This window comes from Myotis lucifugus, unplaced genomic scaffold (assembly GCF_000147115.1).
Source record: "Myotis lucifugus unplaced genomic scaffold, Myoluc2.0 scaffold_162, whole genome shotgun sequence".
In the NCBI taxonomy this organism is placed as follows: domain Eukaryota; kingdom Metazoa; phylum Chordata; class Mammalia; order Chiroptera; family Vespertilionidae; genus Myotis; species Myotis lucifugus.
The window spans coordinates 2,215,750-2,235,077 of NW_005871210.1; the positions used below are offsets into that span (position 1 = coordinate 2,215,750).

Consider the following 19,328-nt stretch of genomic DNA (forward strand, 5'->3'; position numbering starts at 1 on the left):
GGGGAGATTCCAGTATTATTTAAATATTAAGGATATGCTTAAAGATAGATGGTGGAGGAGGTAAGAGGAGGACACTAGGTTGGTAAGAAACTTCAAGAGATTGGAGAGAAGAGCCAGGACCAGGGGAGGATGCTGTGTGGAACAGACTGCAAGTAACACTCCAGAATAGTGATTTTTAACTATTGTGCCACAGTGGAAACATGCAATACCTTGGTGAATACACAATACAGTGTATAGATGATGTGATGTGAATTCACCTAAAACCTGCTGAATTTTAACCAGTGTCACCCCAATAAATTCGAGAAAACAAAAACCATGTGATCAATACCTGATTGTTTAGTCAGGGCACTGACCTCTTTTCCCTTAGATTGTCAAATTAAAAAAAAAAATGACAACAGCCAGCACAATAGCTGTCCAGTGTGAGTGAATCAAAATGAAACCTTTGTTTTTTGTCAAATCAGCAAAAGATACATTTTTTTGGTGTGTCACAGAATTTTAGTAATTAGTTTATATCCCACGAGATGATAAAGGTTGAAAATCACTACTCTAGAATGTGGAAGGAAAGAAATACCACTTTTATCTGTGCGGTGATTTATGCTTTTCAAACAGTGGTTCTCAACCTTATGCTTTTCAAACAGTGGTTCTGATAAGTGGCCCTTTAAATACAGTTCCTCATGTTGTGACCCAACCATAAAATTATTTTCATTGCTACTTCATAACTGTAATGTTGCTACTGTTATGAATCGTCATGTAAATATCTGATATGCAGGATGGTCTTAGGCGACCCCTGTGAAAGGGTCGTTGGACCGCCAAAGGGATCGCGACCCACAGGTTGAGAACCGCTGGGAGGAGTTCGGAGGAAGAGATGAACGGCCCTAAATTTGGGGGGAAATCACCAAAGACTACAAGGATAAAATGGGTGCTGTCATTGGGATGGAGAGCTATTTGCGAAAAGTCTGGAGAAAAAGGACCACTGAAGGCCATACTGAGCCAGGAAAAGGTCAACCGGCGAGGGGTGGGGAAAATGGAAGGGGGTGGGGCGGGGAAAGATAGATGGAGGTGTGGCCATTGAATACGGGATGGGGAGAAGAGGTCACCCAGGGAGGGGGTCTGCTGGAAGGTGTTGGGGTTTCAAGAGAAGAGGTCAACGTTTCCGGGACAGCGGGTCTAAAAGAATGGGAGGAAGAAGAGCGCAGGGAAGGGATGTAAGTCAGAGCATGAGTTTCCGCGAGACCGAAGTCAGTCGCCTGACGGCGGTGCCGCACCTCACGGACAGGGCCGCGCCGCTGGTGGCGGAGATGGAGTCCTCCTCTCGGTGTTGCGCCATGGACCGTGTTTCTCAAAGCCAGGCTCGGGGCAGCAAACGCTGGACCCCGGCGCTGGTCTGCAACGGTTGCCCCGCGGCTCCTGGCTGCCCCGCCGGCGCAGCCTCCGCTGTTTGCATCGTCGCCAGGAGACCGTAACCCCTGCGCCCATTGGCTCTGCCCCTTCGGCCTTCTCCTGCTAGAGCCGATCGCATTGGTGAAAGCTCTGCAGTGTATCAGCCAGTAGGCGGACGGCAAGCTGAGCGAGGGGCGGGACTCCCGGAGTGAGTGCCGGAGTGGCCCCACCCAGCCAGGACAAATAACTACAATATTAATAAATATCAATAGCAGAAATTAATATTGAGTGCTGGCCGAGCCAGGCGGTCCGAGCTCCATGCAGGCATTATTGCATTTAATCCTCAAGTCCCCCATCATCCCCATTTTACAGATAAGGAAAGTGAGGATAAGAAAAGTAACTTGCCTGAGGCTACAAAACGGAGTGGGTTTTAAAGCAAGGTCTAGTCTAAATCTAGAGCTCCCAGCCTTTCATTGCTATGTTACACCTTCAGATGTACCCTCCGCTACTTAAAATTGGCAGAGAGCTTCTGAAAACAATCTGATCAAAAGGTCTGCAACTTGTCCTTGATGCTTCCCTTCCCTTTCAGATCCCTCCAAGCCAGCGGTTCTCAACCTGTGGGTCGCGACCCCTTTGGGGGGGTCGAACGACCCTTTCACAGGGTCGCCTAAGACCATCGGAAAACACATATATAATTACATATTGTTTTTTGTGATTAATCACTATGCTTTAATTATGTTCAATTTGTAACAATGAAATTGGGGGTCACCACAACATGAGGAACTGTATTAAAGGGTCGCGGCATTAGGAAGGTTGAGAACCACTGCCCCAAGCCGTCTTTCCGGTTCTTTCTCCTCCACCCCCCCCCCCTCCAGTCTTCTCCTTTACCCTACCCCATCCTTCTTTAAGTCCATCCCTTCCTGTCTTGCCACCATCTCTCCAACATTTCATTCATATAGATGCTTAGCAGATGTGCAATTTGCATTCACCAGTGAAATTACCTCCTCTATGCTGTTTTACCACATTTTCATATCTTGAACATGTTTCTGCATCAGTATATATAGATCTACTTCATCCCTTTTAACAGTAGTTAGGGTTTTTGTTGTTCTTTTAGAAATCTGTTCCATAAATCACTCCCCCCCACCCCTTCATATAGTATATAGTAAAAACTTAGATTCTACAGGAAGGTTTTCAAATGACATTTTTTCTCACCTCATTCTTTCCTACCTGAATACCATTGTCTTGAGGCCCCTTGCAGCTTAAGAAATGTAATGGAATTAATATCAGGGAAACACTCCCCCATGCCATGCCCCCTCCTACCTTTTTCTTTCTCTTTCTTCCCCCAGAGGTAAGAACTTTTCTGAATTCTGTTTATTGCTTCTTGCTTTTTAACTCTACCACATACCATATGTATGTGCCATAACCAATATGCTGTTTCATTTTGCATGTTTTTAAAGTTAATATATGTAGTCATATATATTGTTTTTATTACTCAATCTTATGTTTTGGAGATACATTTATTTTGATAGCTGTAGCTATAGTTTATTAGTTTTCATTGCTGGATAGTTGTTCATATGAATACACCACAATTTATTTATCCGTCCTACTCTCAATGCACTTTTAATATTCACCTATATATTTTTTGCTATTCAAGTTCCTTTCTTTATGGACTATTTATTCCTGTATAGCTTCTTATTGTGAGGATTATAATAGTTTTTTTTTTCCATTTGATCTCACTCTGGGCCCCATAATACTTTCACTCAATCATTCAGCCAGTATCTTCCCATGGAATCTCTTTTATGAAAGCTATTTCTCCCTACTATGGACTGTCATGGAATGTTAATTTTTAAAGTAACGTTTGTATTCACAAGATAAGTGCCCCTAATTTTTAAAAAGATATTTTAAATATAATTAATTAAAATAACAATGAAACACTTCATGTGACTTTCAATATTCCTAACTTACTCTATAAAATACTTTATACATATAAATTTATTATATACTAGAGGCCCGATGCACGAAATTCGTGCAAGAGGCTTGGCCCTCACAGCCCCAGCTTCATCTGGAAGGTCTTCTGGAAGGTCATCTGGAAGGTCGTCTGGACAGCCATTTTACTGTTCGGCTGTTCGGTCGATTTGTATATTATGCTTTTATTATTATAGATTAAAGAGTATAAAATTATCCAAGTAACATTCCTGAAAAGTCAAAGAATGTTGTATTAAGTGGGTGTATATTGTCAGGAAAGACAGATAGTACTTAGAAGGTAGAAAACTATTTCTTATCACTAGGACCTCTAACTCTTTTTAAAAAAATATATTTTTATTGATTTCAGAGAGGAAGGGAGAGGGAGAGAGAGATAGAAACATCAATGATGACAGAATCATTAATCAGCTGCCTCCTGCACACCTCCTGGATGCCCCCTACTGGGGATCAAGCTTACAACCTGGGCATGTGCCCTGACCAGAAATCAAACTGTGACCTCCTGGTTCATAGGCCCATGTTCATCCACTGAGCCACACTGGCCAGCATGACCTTTAACTCTTAATCTTTAACCAGCAGAATCAGTTGAGATTAGCCCACTCAGGTTAATTATTGACCATTATAGCTGCAAAAAATGTGAAATACTATGTTTTTCCCTGTGGCTAACATCCATGTGTATCCAGATGTTCACATATCATGCACATGACCACCAAGGGCTTGGAGATGATTCTCTATAATGCAGAGTGGTGCTAACAGTACAGTTGTTTCCTGGGATGTATATTTTCTTTTCAATTTATTTCTTTGAGGAATTAACTTTTTACTTTATTGATGAATTGGATGTTTCAAACCATTAAAATAAAACATTACACTGTTCATACTAATTAGGGGACAGACCATGCCAAGTAAAAGTTCTCAAGATATATACCTTGACCTGAAATTTTTAGTTTGGCCAATCAGAGGTGTTGCCTGGCCAAGTTTAAATTTACAGGGTTAATTTGCACGATGCATCAGTATGCTAAGAGACCTTCTAAAAAGTTACTTTTCTGAGAAAAAGTTAAGCCAGATCCATGCTTTAGCAAAAATGTGATCAACTTGTTTTCACTGAGTATCAGCAATAATAACAAGCATTTATTTATTTAACACTTATTCTGTGCCAAGAACTGCTTACAGTGCTTTCTAATATCCACTAATTTAATCATTCTTCAACTTCTACAAAGGAGCTATTAGGGTTTTGCCACGTTATTTTACAGGTGAGGGAAGTGAAACACAGAGGGACGGCTCATATCTCAAAAAACTCGTTAGTTGGGACACTCGTAAGTCAAGGCCCCACTGTAAATAGCACAGGAGTCACCAGCTCTCAAATCTAGGCAGACAAGTCAGACATTGACTACCCTTTTCCATGTGTCCTCGACTGGAATCCCTTTTTTGAGCAGACCAGTGGGACTAAATTTACTCTGCCTACCTGCATGACTCCAAGCCCTACTAGAGCTTCAAAATCCAAATATTTAATAGATTTTTTGAAAACAGCACCATCGGAGGTCACTAAGATCTAGATTTGGACTGTTTCTTTTGGGTTAAAATTAAAAGGATGTGTCCTGCCCTAACTGGTTTGGCTCAGTGGATAGAGCCTGTGGACTGAAGGGTCCCAGGTTCGATTCCGGTCAAGGGCATGTACCTTGGTTGCGGGCACATCCCCAGCAGGGAGTGTACAGGAGGCAGCTAAATTGATGTTTCTCACTCATCAATGTTTCTAACTCTCTATCCCTCTCCCTTTCTCTCTGTAAAAAAAATCAATAAAATATATTTTTAAAATAATAAAAAATAATAAAAGGATGTGTCCTGTAGTTACAGGCGGGACAGGGGCCATCCCAGGAGTCGTAGGAAGCTGGTGCTGACAGGAAAAGGCAAAGGCTGTCCAGGTGGCTGGGCGACTTGTCACTGTGCCATGGACGGGAACCTTTGGTGAGCGAGCGCTGGGCCCGGGCCACAGGCCCTGAAGCTGGGGAAGCCTTGGAGCAGAGGGGGAGCAATGACCAGGTCCGTGCCATGGAATATGGGAGGTCAGGTGTGGACCCGGGTGGAGGGCAGACCACAGACCACCTTCGTTCAGGGTCAGGGAATGACTCTGAGGGTGTGTGTGTGTGTGTGTGTGTGTGTGTGTGTGTGTGTGTGTGTCTCAACATGTGTCTCAACATGGGCGCATCCCTTCCCTAGGCCAACACAGTACAGTTAGGCACAACCTCGGGGTGCAGGGTTTTAAGCACGATCCCCACAAAACCCGGAAGGCCGGCCCTGGGTGGGGCGCCGTGGGTGGGCGTCTGGGCGGCGAGTCCCCTGCAGAGGGTGGGAAAGAGCCCAGCGCGCTCGCTGCGCCCGGCTTCGCTCCAGGCGCCCCGGAAACGCCGCGCCGGCGGAGCTGGCAGCCCGCCCCCAGTTCGCACTTAGCGGAGAGGGGAAGGGAGAAAAGGAGGAGGGAGCGGCCTCTACTTCCTGAATCGCCTGCAGATCCAAGTCGCGAGCTCAGCCTACGCTGCGCCACGATGTCCGGAGGGTCAGCCAAGAGCCTGGCGAAGGGTGAGGCCTGGCCGCCGCGAGAGGCGGTGATCTTGGCGACCCCCGATGCGGGTCCCGGTGCGGCTGATCCGGAGCCGAACCCTCCCGGAGGGTCTCCTTCAGGAGGGGATGGGTCGGGCTCCAGGGGCGGCGGGGGGCTGGGGGTCCCGGCTGCTCTCCGGGCCGTAACTGCGTTCGCTTGTCCCCGGCAGGAAGCGCGCCCCCAGGGCCGGTCCCCGAGGGCCTGATCCGCGTCTATAGCATGAGGTTCTGCCCGTTCGCCCTGCGGACGCGCCTTGTCCTGAAGGCCAAGGGAATCAGGTGAGAACCCGGCGAAGGCCGCTCCCGAGCGGTGCGGGAGTGGGGCGAAGGGGGGGGGGGGGCGGGAATCTCGGACGGGGCCCCTGGGGCGTCCTTTACTGCAAATTAAATTAGAATTCTCAGCCTTTTGGGGAGGGCATGGCAAGTTATGGGCCTTCTCCCTGGGGCGGCGGAAATGCCATAGATCCCGCTGTCTAGAACACTCCATAGATGAACCTAACTGCTTTATGGATTAGAAAGGTGGGCTCCTGCTAAGGGAGTGACAGGCAGCGGCTCTTCTAGCTCTGGTAGATCCCCGATTCCTGGTCAGTTGCCTTGCACTTTCACCAGACTTCTCCATTCATGTCCAGTTTATCTGATATTGTTGGCTGTTATTCTGAGTGTATCGTTCCTTACTAAATAGTACAGAGTTCAGACCTGCACTCTCCTGGCAGGGTGCACAGTTAACTGTGCTGTACCTATTCCTGTAGGCTGGGTCTTTTGCGAAGCCTCATTGGAACTGGCCTGGTTCCCGGCATAGGAGTTAGCCTCAGGAATTATGAAGTGTCATTTGACTTCTCTCTGGCAACACCAAAGATCCATTGGAACTACCCCCTTCAATGACCTTTGGAATCTGTGAAACAGACATTAGGTACCTATGATGTGGAAGTTTAAAACGTAGCCCGTAGCCCCCATTCTTAAGAAATTTTCCATGTATGTGCTTAAGATTTATTAATGAATTTTAGTCTTCTAGGAGGGAGGATTAGGCAGCAATTCCTTTCCCTAAAAGAAATATAAGATGCATTCTAAAGAAAAAAAAACCACACCAAATTATTTATGGATTAGCCCTCACTTCACTAAGATTGGCATCTTATTTGGATGAAATTGATTCTGAACACATAGCCAAATATTCAACATTTAGTAACATTTATCCAAAACACTGTATTTTATCAAAATACTATAATATTTTCTGTATTAATCAGAATTCTTTTATTGCAAGTAAGAGAACTCTGATCCAAATTGGACTGAAAAAAGGCATATATCATACTCATATAATTGAAAAGTCCAAGAGCAAGATGCAGCTGAATTCGGGGCACCAAATCCTGAGTTATGTGCCCTTCTGTAAATCCAGGTTGAAAACAACCCTACCTTACTTACTGGGCATTTTCCAAAGGAAAATTAAAATGATTTTAGCATAATAGTGTGTGTATGAGGGGGTGAAGAGTGGTGACAGCTGCCGGATACTGCAAACAACAGAGGTCTGCTACATTCATGGGTCAGTTTTGAGTCCCAGGAGATTCATCAGAGAGGTACTAGATTTTTACCACATGGTATAACCTAACAAAGCATGGTTTTCTTTAAAAGGTGCACCTTCCAACTTGTGACTTGTTGACTCATGATGCCAGGTTACCACCTAATCCGTGTGTTCTGAGAACCTACTTTATTACAAAAGCCTAGGATCTACCTTTTGTTTTTATACTATACAATTTCAGAAATGTTGATAATTCCTTGGCAAAGGGCCTTATTTTTCTTGCAGTAGCTCATATCTGAGTGACCAATGTTATCTCAGCACATGAACCTTTTAATACACACTGACGTGTTTCATCTGGATAGTCCTTTGTTTCCAGGGGTGATTACATATTTAAACCCTTAAACTAAATGCTGTTCTACAAAGGTGTTCGTGTAGCCCTAGTTGGTTTGGCTCAGAGGATAGAGCATCAGCCCAAGGACTGAAGGGTCCCAGGTTCAATGCTGGTCAAGGGTACATACCTCGGTTGCAAGCTTGACCCAGGCCCTGATTGGGGCATGTGCAGGGGACAATCAATCAATGTGTCTCTCTCACACTGATCTTTCTCTCTGTGTCTCTCCACCTCCCTTCAACTCTCTCTAAAAAAAAAAAAATCAATGGAAAAATATCCTTGGGTGAGGATTAACAACAAAAAGATGTTGGTGTATGTATATATAAATATGAACAAGACATATAAGATCCTTGCTTTCATGGAGCTTACATTCTAGATAATTGACATAATGGGTAAATAAGTGACCAAAGTAATTTCAGATACATATCAGTTTAATAAATAAAGTAAAACAAGATGATCATGGAATGGAGTTTCTCAGCAGCTTCAGAATGGGTGGTCAGGGAGGGCTCTCTGCACATTTGGTGTTTGACCTGGGAAGACAGGCAGAGAAGGCAGAGGACCAGTAAGTGCAAATGCTCTGAGATGGGAACATGTTTGGCAAATTCAAGGAATATAAGAAAGGCCGATGGGGCCAGATCAAAATGACCAAAGGAAAGTCGTAGGAAACCGGTGTGACAAGCAAGCAGGGACCAGATCAAATGTGCCCTACCTGTCATAGAAAGTATTTAGGGTTTGTCCTCTTTGTAATGAGTAGCAGTCGGAAGGTTGTAAGCGGGAGAGTGTCCTGATCTAATTTTGTCAAAGCTCCACGTGGCCATGTGTGCAGATGGAGTGTAGGGAGGCCACATGGAAGCTTAGAGGCTGGTGGGGGACTGTTGTAGAGGTCCAGGTGGCAGATGATGTTTTGGACGACGTAGCCGTGATAAAGCTGAGAAGTGAATAAAGTCAATCTGATTTGGAGGTTTAGCTGAGCATGTGACTTGAGGAAGGGGGGCAAGGGGAAAGGAATCAAGGCTGAGTGGACTCCTAAATTTGGGGTCTGATCAGCTAAGTGGATGGTAGGGCCAGTGAGGATTTTCAGAAGTACAAAAACGTTTCATCCCCTTCATTGTCTTCTATGTGTCTTTCAGGCACGAAGTCGTCAACATCAACCTGAAAAATAAACCTGAGTGGTTCTTTAAGAAGAATCCCGCTGGTCTGGTGCCAGTTCTGGAAAACAGCCGGGGTCAACTGATCTACGAATCTGCCATCACTTGTGAGTACCTGGATGAAGCATATCCAGAGAAGAAGCTGTTGCCAGCTGACCCCTATGAGAAAGCGTGCCAAAAGATGGTCTTTGAGTTATTTTCTAAGGTGTGTATATAAGAAATTTCAGTTCCTGTTTGAAAACCCTTTGTTTTTTTAAGCTACATCAGTGGTCATGTATGGTTCAGTAATTTTGGAAAGGAAAACAAAACAGGATTATACTCTTTGCAAGCCCTTTCTTGATCGGTTCCTGTTTACCTCTACAAAGTTATCCCTCTGCCGACACACTATATTCCGGCCATACTGAATGTTTCAGTTTCCCAAAATTACCACCTTATCAACTCTTGATGGAAGACCCTTCTTCCTTCTCACTTTGCCTGGTTTTCTCCAAATCCTCTTTCATGTATCTGCTCAGATATCGCTGCCTTCCAGAAGCTTGTCCAGCCCAGCTCTGTGTTCCCACAAGTACTAACATTGCCCTGTTGGTGGCTGCCTGACTTAAGCCTGTGAGTTGTACCAGGGTGTGAGCTCCTTGAGGGTGAGGGCAGTGTTCCCATTACTGTTGACTCACTGCCTAGGTTTGTGACCAGCTCTGCCCCTTCCAAGTTGTTTAACTTGCTAGGTTACTTATTGCTTTACCTCTGTGTCTCAGGTCATTATTTGTTCAATGAGTATAATTATGTCTTCCTTATAGATAAAATCAGTTAACCTAAAACATGGAGAGCAGAGTCCGACACATGGTAAATCTCAGTGTTAGTTCTTGTTCTAGCCAGTGTCTAGCAGTGAGCTTGTGCTCTGTGCTGGCAATAGCTCTCAGCTGACTGAGTAAATGGCATTCCTGTAGAAGAACTGTATGTTATCAGTGTTGTAGATTGGTTCAAGCAGTTAATATTCACAAAGACACGACCAATAGTAGACAACAAGAATAGCAACGTCAGGTTATGTCTCTATAATTCTGTTTCCATGTTATGTCTCTATAATTCTGTTTCCATGTCAATGTATATCAGCATGCACAGAAATATCTTCTCTAGAGGGACTTATAGGGAGGACATATTGTTTAAGGAGACAGTGCAAAGGGCAGCCGATGGGGATGGGAGAGGGGAGAGGGAAATGTCTGGCTTAGCAGGATGAGGGGGAAAGAATAGTAGAGATAGAGATGGCTGCTGTCAAAGATGATGGACAGGGCATAGGGCATTTGCAAGGAAGATGTTGCAGAATTTAAAAAAGAAAAACAGTAACAAGAGAACCATCATACTGTTTAGAAAGAAAATGAGCTAAAAGCTGGAGATGCCCACTATTACTTTCCTACTCACATTCCGGAAAGAGGTGATCCAAGGGACCATATGACCCCACCATCCTGTCCACAGCTCGGCAGACCAGAAATGGCCCCATCTGCACCCCCAGCCCAATCATTTTCTCTCCTAGAAACTTGGAACTGAGACAGACTAAGACAGTCAAAGTGGGGAAGCTTAGGATGGAGATATATATATATATATATATATATATATATATGTAGAGAGAGAGAGAGAGAGAGAGAGACTTGACAAACCAAAGCCACATAAAAAATACATTTTTGGGGAAGTGGAAATTAAAAACACTGCAGAGGGAACTGTATGTGGAAAATAATGTGGAACAGACATTTAAGGGTGAGCAAAGAGGAAAGACCAGGCAGGAAATGTGGATGGAAGGGCTGCCTGCAAACCTTCAGCTCCAATGAGGGCAAGTTGTACTGACATGGATGGGATTTCAGCGGTGTCTCCTGGATTTTCACGAGTGCCTGTTTACTTAAACTGGGATGAGTAGGCTTCTGTCTTTTGCAATGAGATGATACCAAAGACTGAAGGATTAAAACACACAAACACCTCCACCACGAGCCTTAAAGCATGTGACACTACACCTGTCAGGCCTTCAAAGAGTCAGTCCCCTTTGAATAGTTTTCTCATGTCCTCCCCAACGTAGAAAGCAGAAAGATTCTCTTTCCCAAACTCCCTTTGCAGCTGGGGACAAGGCCTGGGCCCAAGGCTCTCCCTGTCAGATATACACATGGTAGAGTTCAATTCAGAAATGATCAGTGTGAGGAAATGGGTTGGGCTGAGGCACTGGTGCTGCTGGTGAGAGTGGCTGGCAGCAGAGCTTCTGGATTTCCAGGAGCCGTGCTGGTTGTGAGTTATTCCAGAGCAGAAACAGCTTTGGTGCTAGTGGCCTTGGTTATCTCGGAGTCATTGCTGGCAGTGGCGCACACTGTAACCTCTGTAGTTTCAGCTCACAGCTCACAGGTCACAGTGGGTGCTTTCCACAGGCCAGTTTGGGCATGATTTTGGAATGTTCCAGCTTAGTTTTGAGCCTGTTTGTTCAGCCTCCCAACAATTCAATGAGACACTCAGAGTCCTTTACAGATGTTTTTGGCTCAAACTTGCCAAAGTGGGTTCTGTTATTTGCAACTTACAAAATCCTGTTTCATATAGCATCTCTGGCCACGAAACTATTTTTAAGATCGGTATATGACCTCTCTGAACACAGGAATGGGTACACCCTTGAAGTTTCTAGAACACTCTGACACTGGGACAATAAGGGTTCTATCGTGTTTTTATGTGAGGCTGGTAAACTTAGTCTCCCACCAATAAACTAAGCAATTATTCTCTGTCTAGGTGCCACCTTTGGTAGGAAGGTTTATAAGAAGTGAAAATAAGGAAGACTGCTCTGACCTGAAAGAAGAATTTCGCCAAGAATTCAGCAAGCTTGAGGAGGTAATCAATCGCGTCTTTTGGCTTTTATCAGAGTAAATGATACACTACACCTACCCACTTGTTTCGACTCTCTTTTCTTCATATCCTCATTCCCCAGCTCACTTTATAGGAATTAGTAATAATACCAAATAAGAAATTTTAGTTTATAACAGATTGACATAAGCTGTGTGTTTTAAGATATAAACCAAAACACCTAAAAATATTTTGTCATGGGCTTTTAAAATGTTTTGTTGCATCGATGTTAAAATAACATGGAAAAAAGGAAATTCACCAATATTTCTATAATGTGTCACCTGTTTTCTTTTTTTCCCATGCTGCTTCCAGTCCCTGTCCATAAATAAATAAATAAAAAGATTAACATAAATGTAATCAGAGCATAGATACCATCCTGTGTTATTTTACTGAGTATTATATAATAAACATTTCCCACCACAAAGAGTTTGCCATGAATCCTACAGACACTTGGCAAAGCCAGATGTGTTTTACCTCCTTTGGGGGAGAGTTGCCATTTTGGGCCTTTAGATTGAGTCTTCCTCTTGGCCTTCAGACATTCCAAATGCTTCAGGTAGATTTAAACAATCAGTTTACAATGCAGACTGTTATACAGGCCCTGAAAAAAACTGTAGAAGTTTTATAAAGGGTTAAGTTGATTTGATATTGATTAATCAAGTAATATTCTGAATTCCCCCCCTTTGACAAAACCATAATACCAATTCACCTTCTTGAATTTCAAATACATAGTTTACGCTTGGTTTTCAAATAATTTTATTTAACAGCTAATTGTTAAACTAGCTATTCCCAGTATATTTTAAGAAAATTGTTTAATTGAAGAATTATAGAGAAGTAACCAAAACATAAGAGTCCAGCTTGATGAGTTTTTACTTAGGGAACATAGGCATAGAATCAGCACCCATAGCAAAACACAGAATATTCGTTTTGGCTATTTTTTTTGTTATATAAATGGACTCAAATAATATGCACTTTTTTTGGTCTGTCTATTTCATACAGTATTAGGTTTGTGAAGTTCATCTATGTTGGGTGTAGGTCATTCCTATTTTTTGTAGTTCCAGCATATGGCTGTATCACAGTTTTTAAAAAGATCCTTTTTACTCCTTGTGAGCAGAAAACATTTCTGCTTTGGGGCTATTACAGTTAGTGCTGCAGTGAACATTCTTTGGTGAATATATGTTCACATTTCCAAGTAGAACGACTGGGTTAAAAGCATGCATGTACTCAGCTTTAGATACTATTAAAACATGGTTGTACCAATTTACATTCCTATCACCAGTGGTTCCACACCTTCGCTAACTTTGTCTTGTTCATTTTAGCCATTCTAATGGATGTATAGTGGTATTACATTTTGGTTCTAATTCACATTTCCCTGATAACTAATGTAGTTGACTACCTTTTCAAATGGTTATTGGCCATTTGGATATCCTTTAATTGTGAAGTGTAAGTCTTGCCCAATTTTTTAAATAGGTGGTTTGCCTTTTTTCTTGATTCCCAGGAGTTCTTTCTATATTCTGCATACCAGTCCTATGTTGTATTCCGAAGATCTTGCACTCTGTTGCTTATTTTATTTTTCTCCACTTTTCAGTTTATTTTGTTTATTGTTTTGTTTCATCCCAAACTAACAAATAGTAAAGCTTAAACTGATCAAATAGACAAAAAGTAAACTTGGATATGTCAGGGTAAAAGCTGCTGGTCTCACCACTCTACTTAACTCACCTGCATCATCTCTGATGATGAATCTTACTAGATATCCAAATAAGAAGTACTCTTATGATGTTTAATGTCCAGGTTCTGACCAATAAGAAGACAACCTTCTTTGGTGGCAATTCACTTTCTATGATTGATTACCTCATGTGGCCCTGGTTTGGATGGCTGGAAGCACTGGAGTTAAATGAGTAAGACATTTGAATATTTTGTGCATAATTTAGGATAATGATAATTTGAATAGTATATGTTGACCTTTTTCTGAACAAAAATATTTTATACAACTTTTATGAGTGGGAAAAGGCAGACAGAAGGAAGACTTGTGCATGTCATATACCTACACTCACCACTGCTTCCCATCAGGGGGAGTAGGCAGGGGTTCTGTGACATGTGGTAAAATGTTTTAAAAGTAATTTACTCCTTCCCTCCTTAATAAAAATCCATAAGGAAGGTTTGGGGAGGAGGAGCTGAGTGAAAAAGGTGAAGGTATTAAGAAATACAATTGGCAGTTACAAAATAGTCACAGGGATGTAAAATACAGCATAGGGAATATAGACAGTAATGTTGTAATACCTAGGTATGGTGTAAGATGGCTACTAGACTTATTGGGGGATCACTTTGTATGTTATATAAATGTCTAACCATTATGCTGTACATCTGGAACTAATATAATATTGAATGTCAACTGTAATTGAAACTTTTTAAAAAATCCATAAGGATGTACATTTTTATAAGGCTGTCATGCAGGATTATATGACCAATGCTACCTCCCAGTTACCAGTAAGATTCCATATTGGTTTGCAAGCTCCACATTTTGAAGTTTGGCAGCCACTTTAGCTTACTCCCTCTTAGAGCTTAAAGCTATTCAGGGTTACTCTCTATATATGTATATAGCGGAGGGTCTTGCCCTAGTAATATCAAAGATCAGTGATCACAGATCTCCACAACAAATATAAAAATAATGGCAAAAGTTTGAAATATTCTAAGAATTACCAAATGTGGCATAGAGACACGAAGTCGAACAAATGCTCTTGGGAGAATTGCGCCAGTAGACTTGCTCAATACAGACTTGCTCAATGCAGGTGTGTTGCCACAAACCTTCAATTTGTAAAAAACGCAACATCTGAGAAGCTCAACAAAAGGAGGCATGCCTTATTCTATGATTATGTACATTTTAAAGAACTACTTTAAAAGGTTAGAGGAGAACGAAGTGAAACTGCAGAGTGCTAATGATGACATATAGACTTTGCAATGCCTTCTTCTTTCGTCCAGCTCACACCTTCATTCTTTCCATCTCCCACAGGTGTGTAGACCACACTCCAAAACTTAAGCTCTGGATGGCAGCCATGAGGAAAGATCCTACAGTATCAGCTCTCCTCATTGACGTGAAAACCTTTCAAGGTTTCTTAAATCTCTACGTGCAGAACAGCCTGGAGGCCTGTGACTACGGGCTCTGATGGGGGCAGAAGTCAACAATGAAAATATATCTGATACTTTCCTTCACTAATAGGAATAAAAGCATGCTTTTATCTTAAAAAGTGCTCTCATGTTTCTTTGGATCACCTTCTTTGAGTTGACATCATGGCCCAGCGGTGGGGTTTCCTTAAGGCCTTCATGCAGAAATGTAAACACATTTCCTGCTCCGGATGCTCAAATGACACTAAGGTTTCTATCAGTCTCTGCTGAAAACCTCTAAGTCATCCCCTCTACTGAGATCTAGACTTCAATCTAGATTTCTAACCTCCCATAGAACATTTCCACGTGGATACCCCATTGTCATTTCAAGAGATGCCCTTTCAAGTTTGTCTTCAAGGTTTTGAATTGAGAATTTCCAATCCTCATTTTTTCCATCATCAACTGAATTTCACTTGCCATTGTCACCCATGAAGACCAAACCTGCATCACCTCAAAGTCAGGTGACTAGGTGGCCTCCTATTTGATCTCCAATATCCAACCTGTATCCTCTTCAACTCCTTCCTACCAAAATCCCATTTCAGGTGTACAAAATAGAGATTATGTTGTACAACCCATTCAATATGTAATTACTGTGGAGACCACATCCCTTAATGTGGTATGTAAGGCCGAATGAGTAATAGGTAATATCCCCATTCAGAAATAGTAATGCCATCTTCCATACACTTCCATAGCCCATTGGTCTTCTCACTAATGTTTATCATCACATCACCTCCAGGAGAAGAAAGTAGGTCAGAGAGCATCACTTCACTCTATAGATCATTCAACTAAGCTCCCGAGGTTAAATGAGACCTTACGATGCTGGCAGAAATATCTGGAGGACACACCCAGCACCCTGTTCTTACTGTCGGAGTTAAGGGGCTGTTGACCAGCCAGCCCCAATACAGTCTGGTTTCCTGTACTTCAACGGAAGAGCACCTAGCAATCACCTTGGGCTCACTGCTGGGGGTGGGCCGGGTGGGCCACATTTGAAAAGAGCGCCCCCCTCCCACCCCATTGTGATGCAAGCGATCTGGGGGCCGCACCCTGAGAGGCAGCTGACAAAGGATGACTTCACAAAGGGCCTTCGGCTGCCAACGCCCAAGCTCTGGGCGACCCACCTCTGCTCAGATCGGCCTGCCCCACACTCTGGGCCCAGGTCGGCTGCGGGCGGACTTCAGTCGGATGCAGACTCGGGCACTGAAGTGCCACAGAGAGCCACTACCCGGTCACAGACACCCGTGGGGAATCGAGACTCCGGTTCCCAGCAGCCCGGAGCGCAGCCCCCCAGCGGCTCCGCTCGCTCGCACGGACTGGCCAGAGCGCTTCTGAAGGCCTCTAGGGTTTGGCTGGAGCTCTGGGCACCGGGGCCAGTAGGCGGGTAGGATCTCACTCCAGGGGCGGGCTCCACCCTCGTTTTACAGCCGGTTCCCTTTCCCACGGGCGGGGAGGTGTCTGGCGGCGTCTCTCCTGTCCCCTCTACCGGGTGGGTGCGTGGGTCTGGCCAGGGTTGCATTTGAAAGGAAAAGGGGTGTGTGGTCAATTCTGGAAACAAGTGCTGATTCTATTTCAAACAAGTCTATTTGAAAATAGAGCTGTTTTTTTTTCACTTATTCTTCAAACTCGGTGAACAATATCCCAACACCCAGTCATCTTTCATGGAAATTAGGCTTTGGAAGTATTCAGAGGGATGTCCTCCAGGTTTTGCCACCATCCGAGATAGGTATGAGAGAAAACATTTAAAAAAAAAACAACACCTGAAAAATGCTAACTCCAGTTCTATTCTCAAAACAGAGATTCAATTAAATAGAGTAAATTTTTTCTGTGGTGGCATTCTTTTCCTCGAAGGCTTAAGTTACTATTACCCATGCCTGAAGATCCCCACATTTGCAAGTAGATCCGATTATATTTCAGGTAGCTGGAAACCAATTTGGAGTAGGTTTAATATGGCCTTGTTACCATTTGTTTCTTGCTTGAATGAGTCTGTATAATAGAGGTGTAAACATGATATAATTACAGAGAAGGACAATCTGCAAAGAGGATTTCAAAGAAGTACCTATTGGGTCTTTAAAGGGAAGTAGGGATAAACTCAAAGGTCATAATTAAACTCTTTCCAGGGAAACCACAGTGTTCAGCGGTAGGATTAAAATCCCCATTACTGAAATGTAGCCTGCAGCATTCAACTGCCATTTTAACTGGTAACTGGTGAAAGAAATATTCAGTGTTGAATTCTAATTCTAATATGCTTGGCAAAGCTGGATTGCAGTGCATTTCATCTTTATGGATACAAAATTGGAATGCACTATGCTCTTAAAAATGTGTTCTTATTCACTACAATTAGTCATTAACTTTGAGCTCTTACTGAGGATCACCTGTATGATTTCATTCAATATTCAAAACCCATCAAGAAGGTGCTGTTTCTCAGGGTAAGGCTAAAGAAAGGAGTAAAGCTAACTTATCCCCATGGAGATCCAGACCTGACCTTGGCCTCATTAGCTCTGGGCTCTGACTGAGCTAAGCCAGCCCAGATGGCTTTAGAAATAAGGTAAATACCTACTTCAAAAAAAATAAGAAAGAAATTAATAGCTTGCTAGCCTTAAAGTGATGGGGAGGTGAAGATGTGGATTTTCATACTGAAAAGTTCTTAGGACTTTCCAAGTTACATTGTTTTACTATTATTGATATTATTTTCAGTTAAAGATGATGAAATCTAGTTTATTTTCTCCAAATAGAAGCAAGTTTTAGATTTATAAAAAGTCAACACAATAAAGCCTTTCCTTTTAATAATAAAAAAAAAAAAGAAGGTGCTGTTTCTTTCTCATTTCACAGATGAGAAGGATGAAGGTCAAAGAGGGGAGAGATAGCTTGTCTAAGTGCCAAAGCCAGGGTGTGAGTGTAAGTGCCAACGGAGAACCTTGACATTATTTTCCTTCCCTTCAGGGGAAGAATTCTTTTCATTACTTTGTCTATTCTCCCCTAACTACACCAAATAGACTTGCATTTTAGAATGTGACTTCCCATACACGGATATACTTTAAAGAAACAGCATTTACCAACTCTCAGAGTTGGTTTCCTTTAAAAGGTGGCAACAAGGGGAGGGGGGAAATCTTGGAAATAGGTTCTCTCTAGCATAGTGGAAAAGTGGAACCTTTTACTTTGCAAATGGAATTCCCAGTTTGGCCCTTAAAAATTCATTCATTGTCAGTTTCCTCCAGGATGGGCAAACTCAGGCCAGAGAGCCAAATCCAGCCCACTGCTGGGTTTTGTACAGCATAAGAACTAAGCATGGTTTTTATATTTTTAAATGTTTGAAAAAACAAAGAATCATAATTTATGACACATGAAAATCATATGAAATTCACCAAGAGTAAACCCTAAAGGAAACTATTCACCACTCAGTTTGTCTTCACTGATTAAAATTAGTTTCAGAATATTAGTTATCCTATTACTTTATCTTCCAAAATGCAAAATTGTCAGGATGGCAAGTGAAGAACCAATGTTTTTCCAATACCAGACTTCTTGCTGACACATATGCAATTTCTTTTAAGAGAAAATGTATTAGAACATTTTTGCTATTCCCCAAACTTATAAATCCACAGCAACTTGTCATGTCTCACATGAAATCACTCTGAATGACCTAACAAAAAATGTTGTTGAGTCACTATTCCAAAGACTTTCAAAGATTCCTATTTAGTAGGAAAAAAAATGTTAACACGATTAACCAAGAATTTCTGGATAGATTGGAATTCCAAAGGCCAAAAGGTGTCCAATCATGAGCTACATAATTAGGTTCTGTCATTTTAATGAAGGATATTTAGATTCAGCTAACAATTGTTGAGCAGCAATTACGTGTCAGATGTTTTCCAGGACTTAGATCCTTTCCTCTCCACACTGTTAGCAGCTTTAGAGGCCAAGACAATGAGCCAGCTTTGGACTTTTAAAGTTCTTCAACCCTACTAGCGGGTCACTCTGGACAAATAATTTCATTTTCCTGAGGATATTTTCTATTTTGTAAAATAGGAATAATAATATTGCCTGAGTAGTTGTGGGAATCAAATAAGGTAATCCAATGGAAACCATTTAATCAGAATGAGTGAGGCATAGAATGCTTTTCTTTCCTCCTTTACTTGTCAACCCTCTGAAATGCATTGATGAGTAATTCCTGTTTCGGCTCAATCCTGTAAAAATCAAATAAGTTCTCTTTCCATCTGCTGAATTTCAGGATCACCAAGCTGCTTAGGGTCGGAGTAAAGACCAGCTACCGCCTTGATTTCATGTAGATGGAAGAGCGATCCAAGTGACCCCTGTATTGCTG

The 19,328-nt window shown here is 42.5% G+C and overlaps 2 protein-coding genes and 1 non-coding gene across 4 annotated transcripts in view; 1 reads left to right on the plus strand and 2 right to left on the minus strand.

Annotated features, from left to right (window-relative positions):
* Positions 1–1,404, minus strand: part of CFAP43 (cilia and flagella associated protein 43) — an 86,595-nt gene extending 85,191 nt beyond the window's left edge. Inside the window, exon 1 of the mRNA XM_014461918.2 lies at positions 1,266–1,404. Coding sequence (XP_014317404.1) covers positions 1,266–1,327 — 62 coding nt within the window. The 5' untranslated portion in view covers positions 1,328–1,404. The remainder of the gene's footprint in view (positions 1–1,265) is intronic.
* A 4,340-nt stretch (positions 1,405–5,744) lies between these two features.
* On the plus strand, positions 5,745–15,099 carry GSTO1 (glutathione S-transferase omega 1). 2 transcript variants are annotated; one of them, XM_014461924.2, is made up of 6 exons: positions 5,745–5,934; positions 6,126–6,234; positions 8,984–9,206; positions 11,747–11,845; positions 13,646–13,752; positions 14,865–15,099. In XM_014461924.2, the coding sequence occupies exons 1-6, from the start codon at positions 5,901–5,903 to the stop codon at positions 15,016–15,018; spliced, it is 726 nt and encodes a 241-aa protein (XP_014317410.1). In that variant the 5' UTR covers positions 5,745–5,900; the 3' UTR covers positions 15,019–15,099. The 2 variants fall into 2 exon arrangements, with proteins under 2 accessions (XP_014317410.1, XP_023615606.1); XM_023759838.1 differs by lacking the exons at positions 5,745–5,934; positions 6,126–6,234 and adding an exon at positions 8,303–8,415.
* LOC102425050 overlaps positions 8,316–19,328 on the minus strand; it is a 52,595-nt gene continuing 41,582 nt past the window's right edge. Inside the window, exons 2-4 of the transcript XR_002831000.1 lie at positions 12,332–12,465; positions 12,139–12,172; positions 8,316–8,383 (exon numbers count right to left, since the gene is read on the minus strand). This is a non-coding gene — a transcript (uncharacterized LOC102425050). The remainder of the gene's footprint in view (positions 8,384–12,138; positions 12,173–12,331; positions 12,466–19,328) is intronic.

Coding starts and splice junctions, on each gene's coding strand:
- GSTO1 (XM_014461924.2), top strand. CDS start 5,901: ATGTCCGGAGGGTCAGCCAAGAGCCTGGCGAAGG. Junction 6,235..8,983: donor CTGAAGGCCAAGGGAATCAG/GTGAGAACCCGG, acceptor TGTGTCTTTCAG/GCACGAAGTCGTCAACATCA. Junction 9,207..11,746: donor TCTTTGAGTTATTTTCTAAG/GTGTGTATATAA, acceptor TTCTCTGTCTAG/GTGCCACCTTTGGTAGGAAG.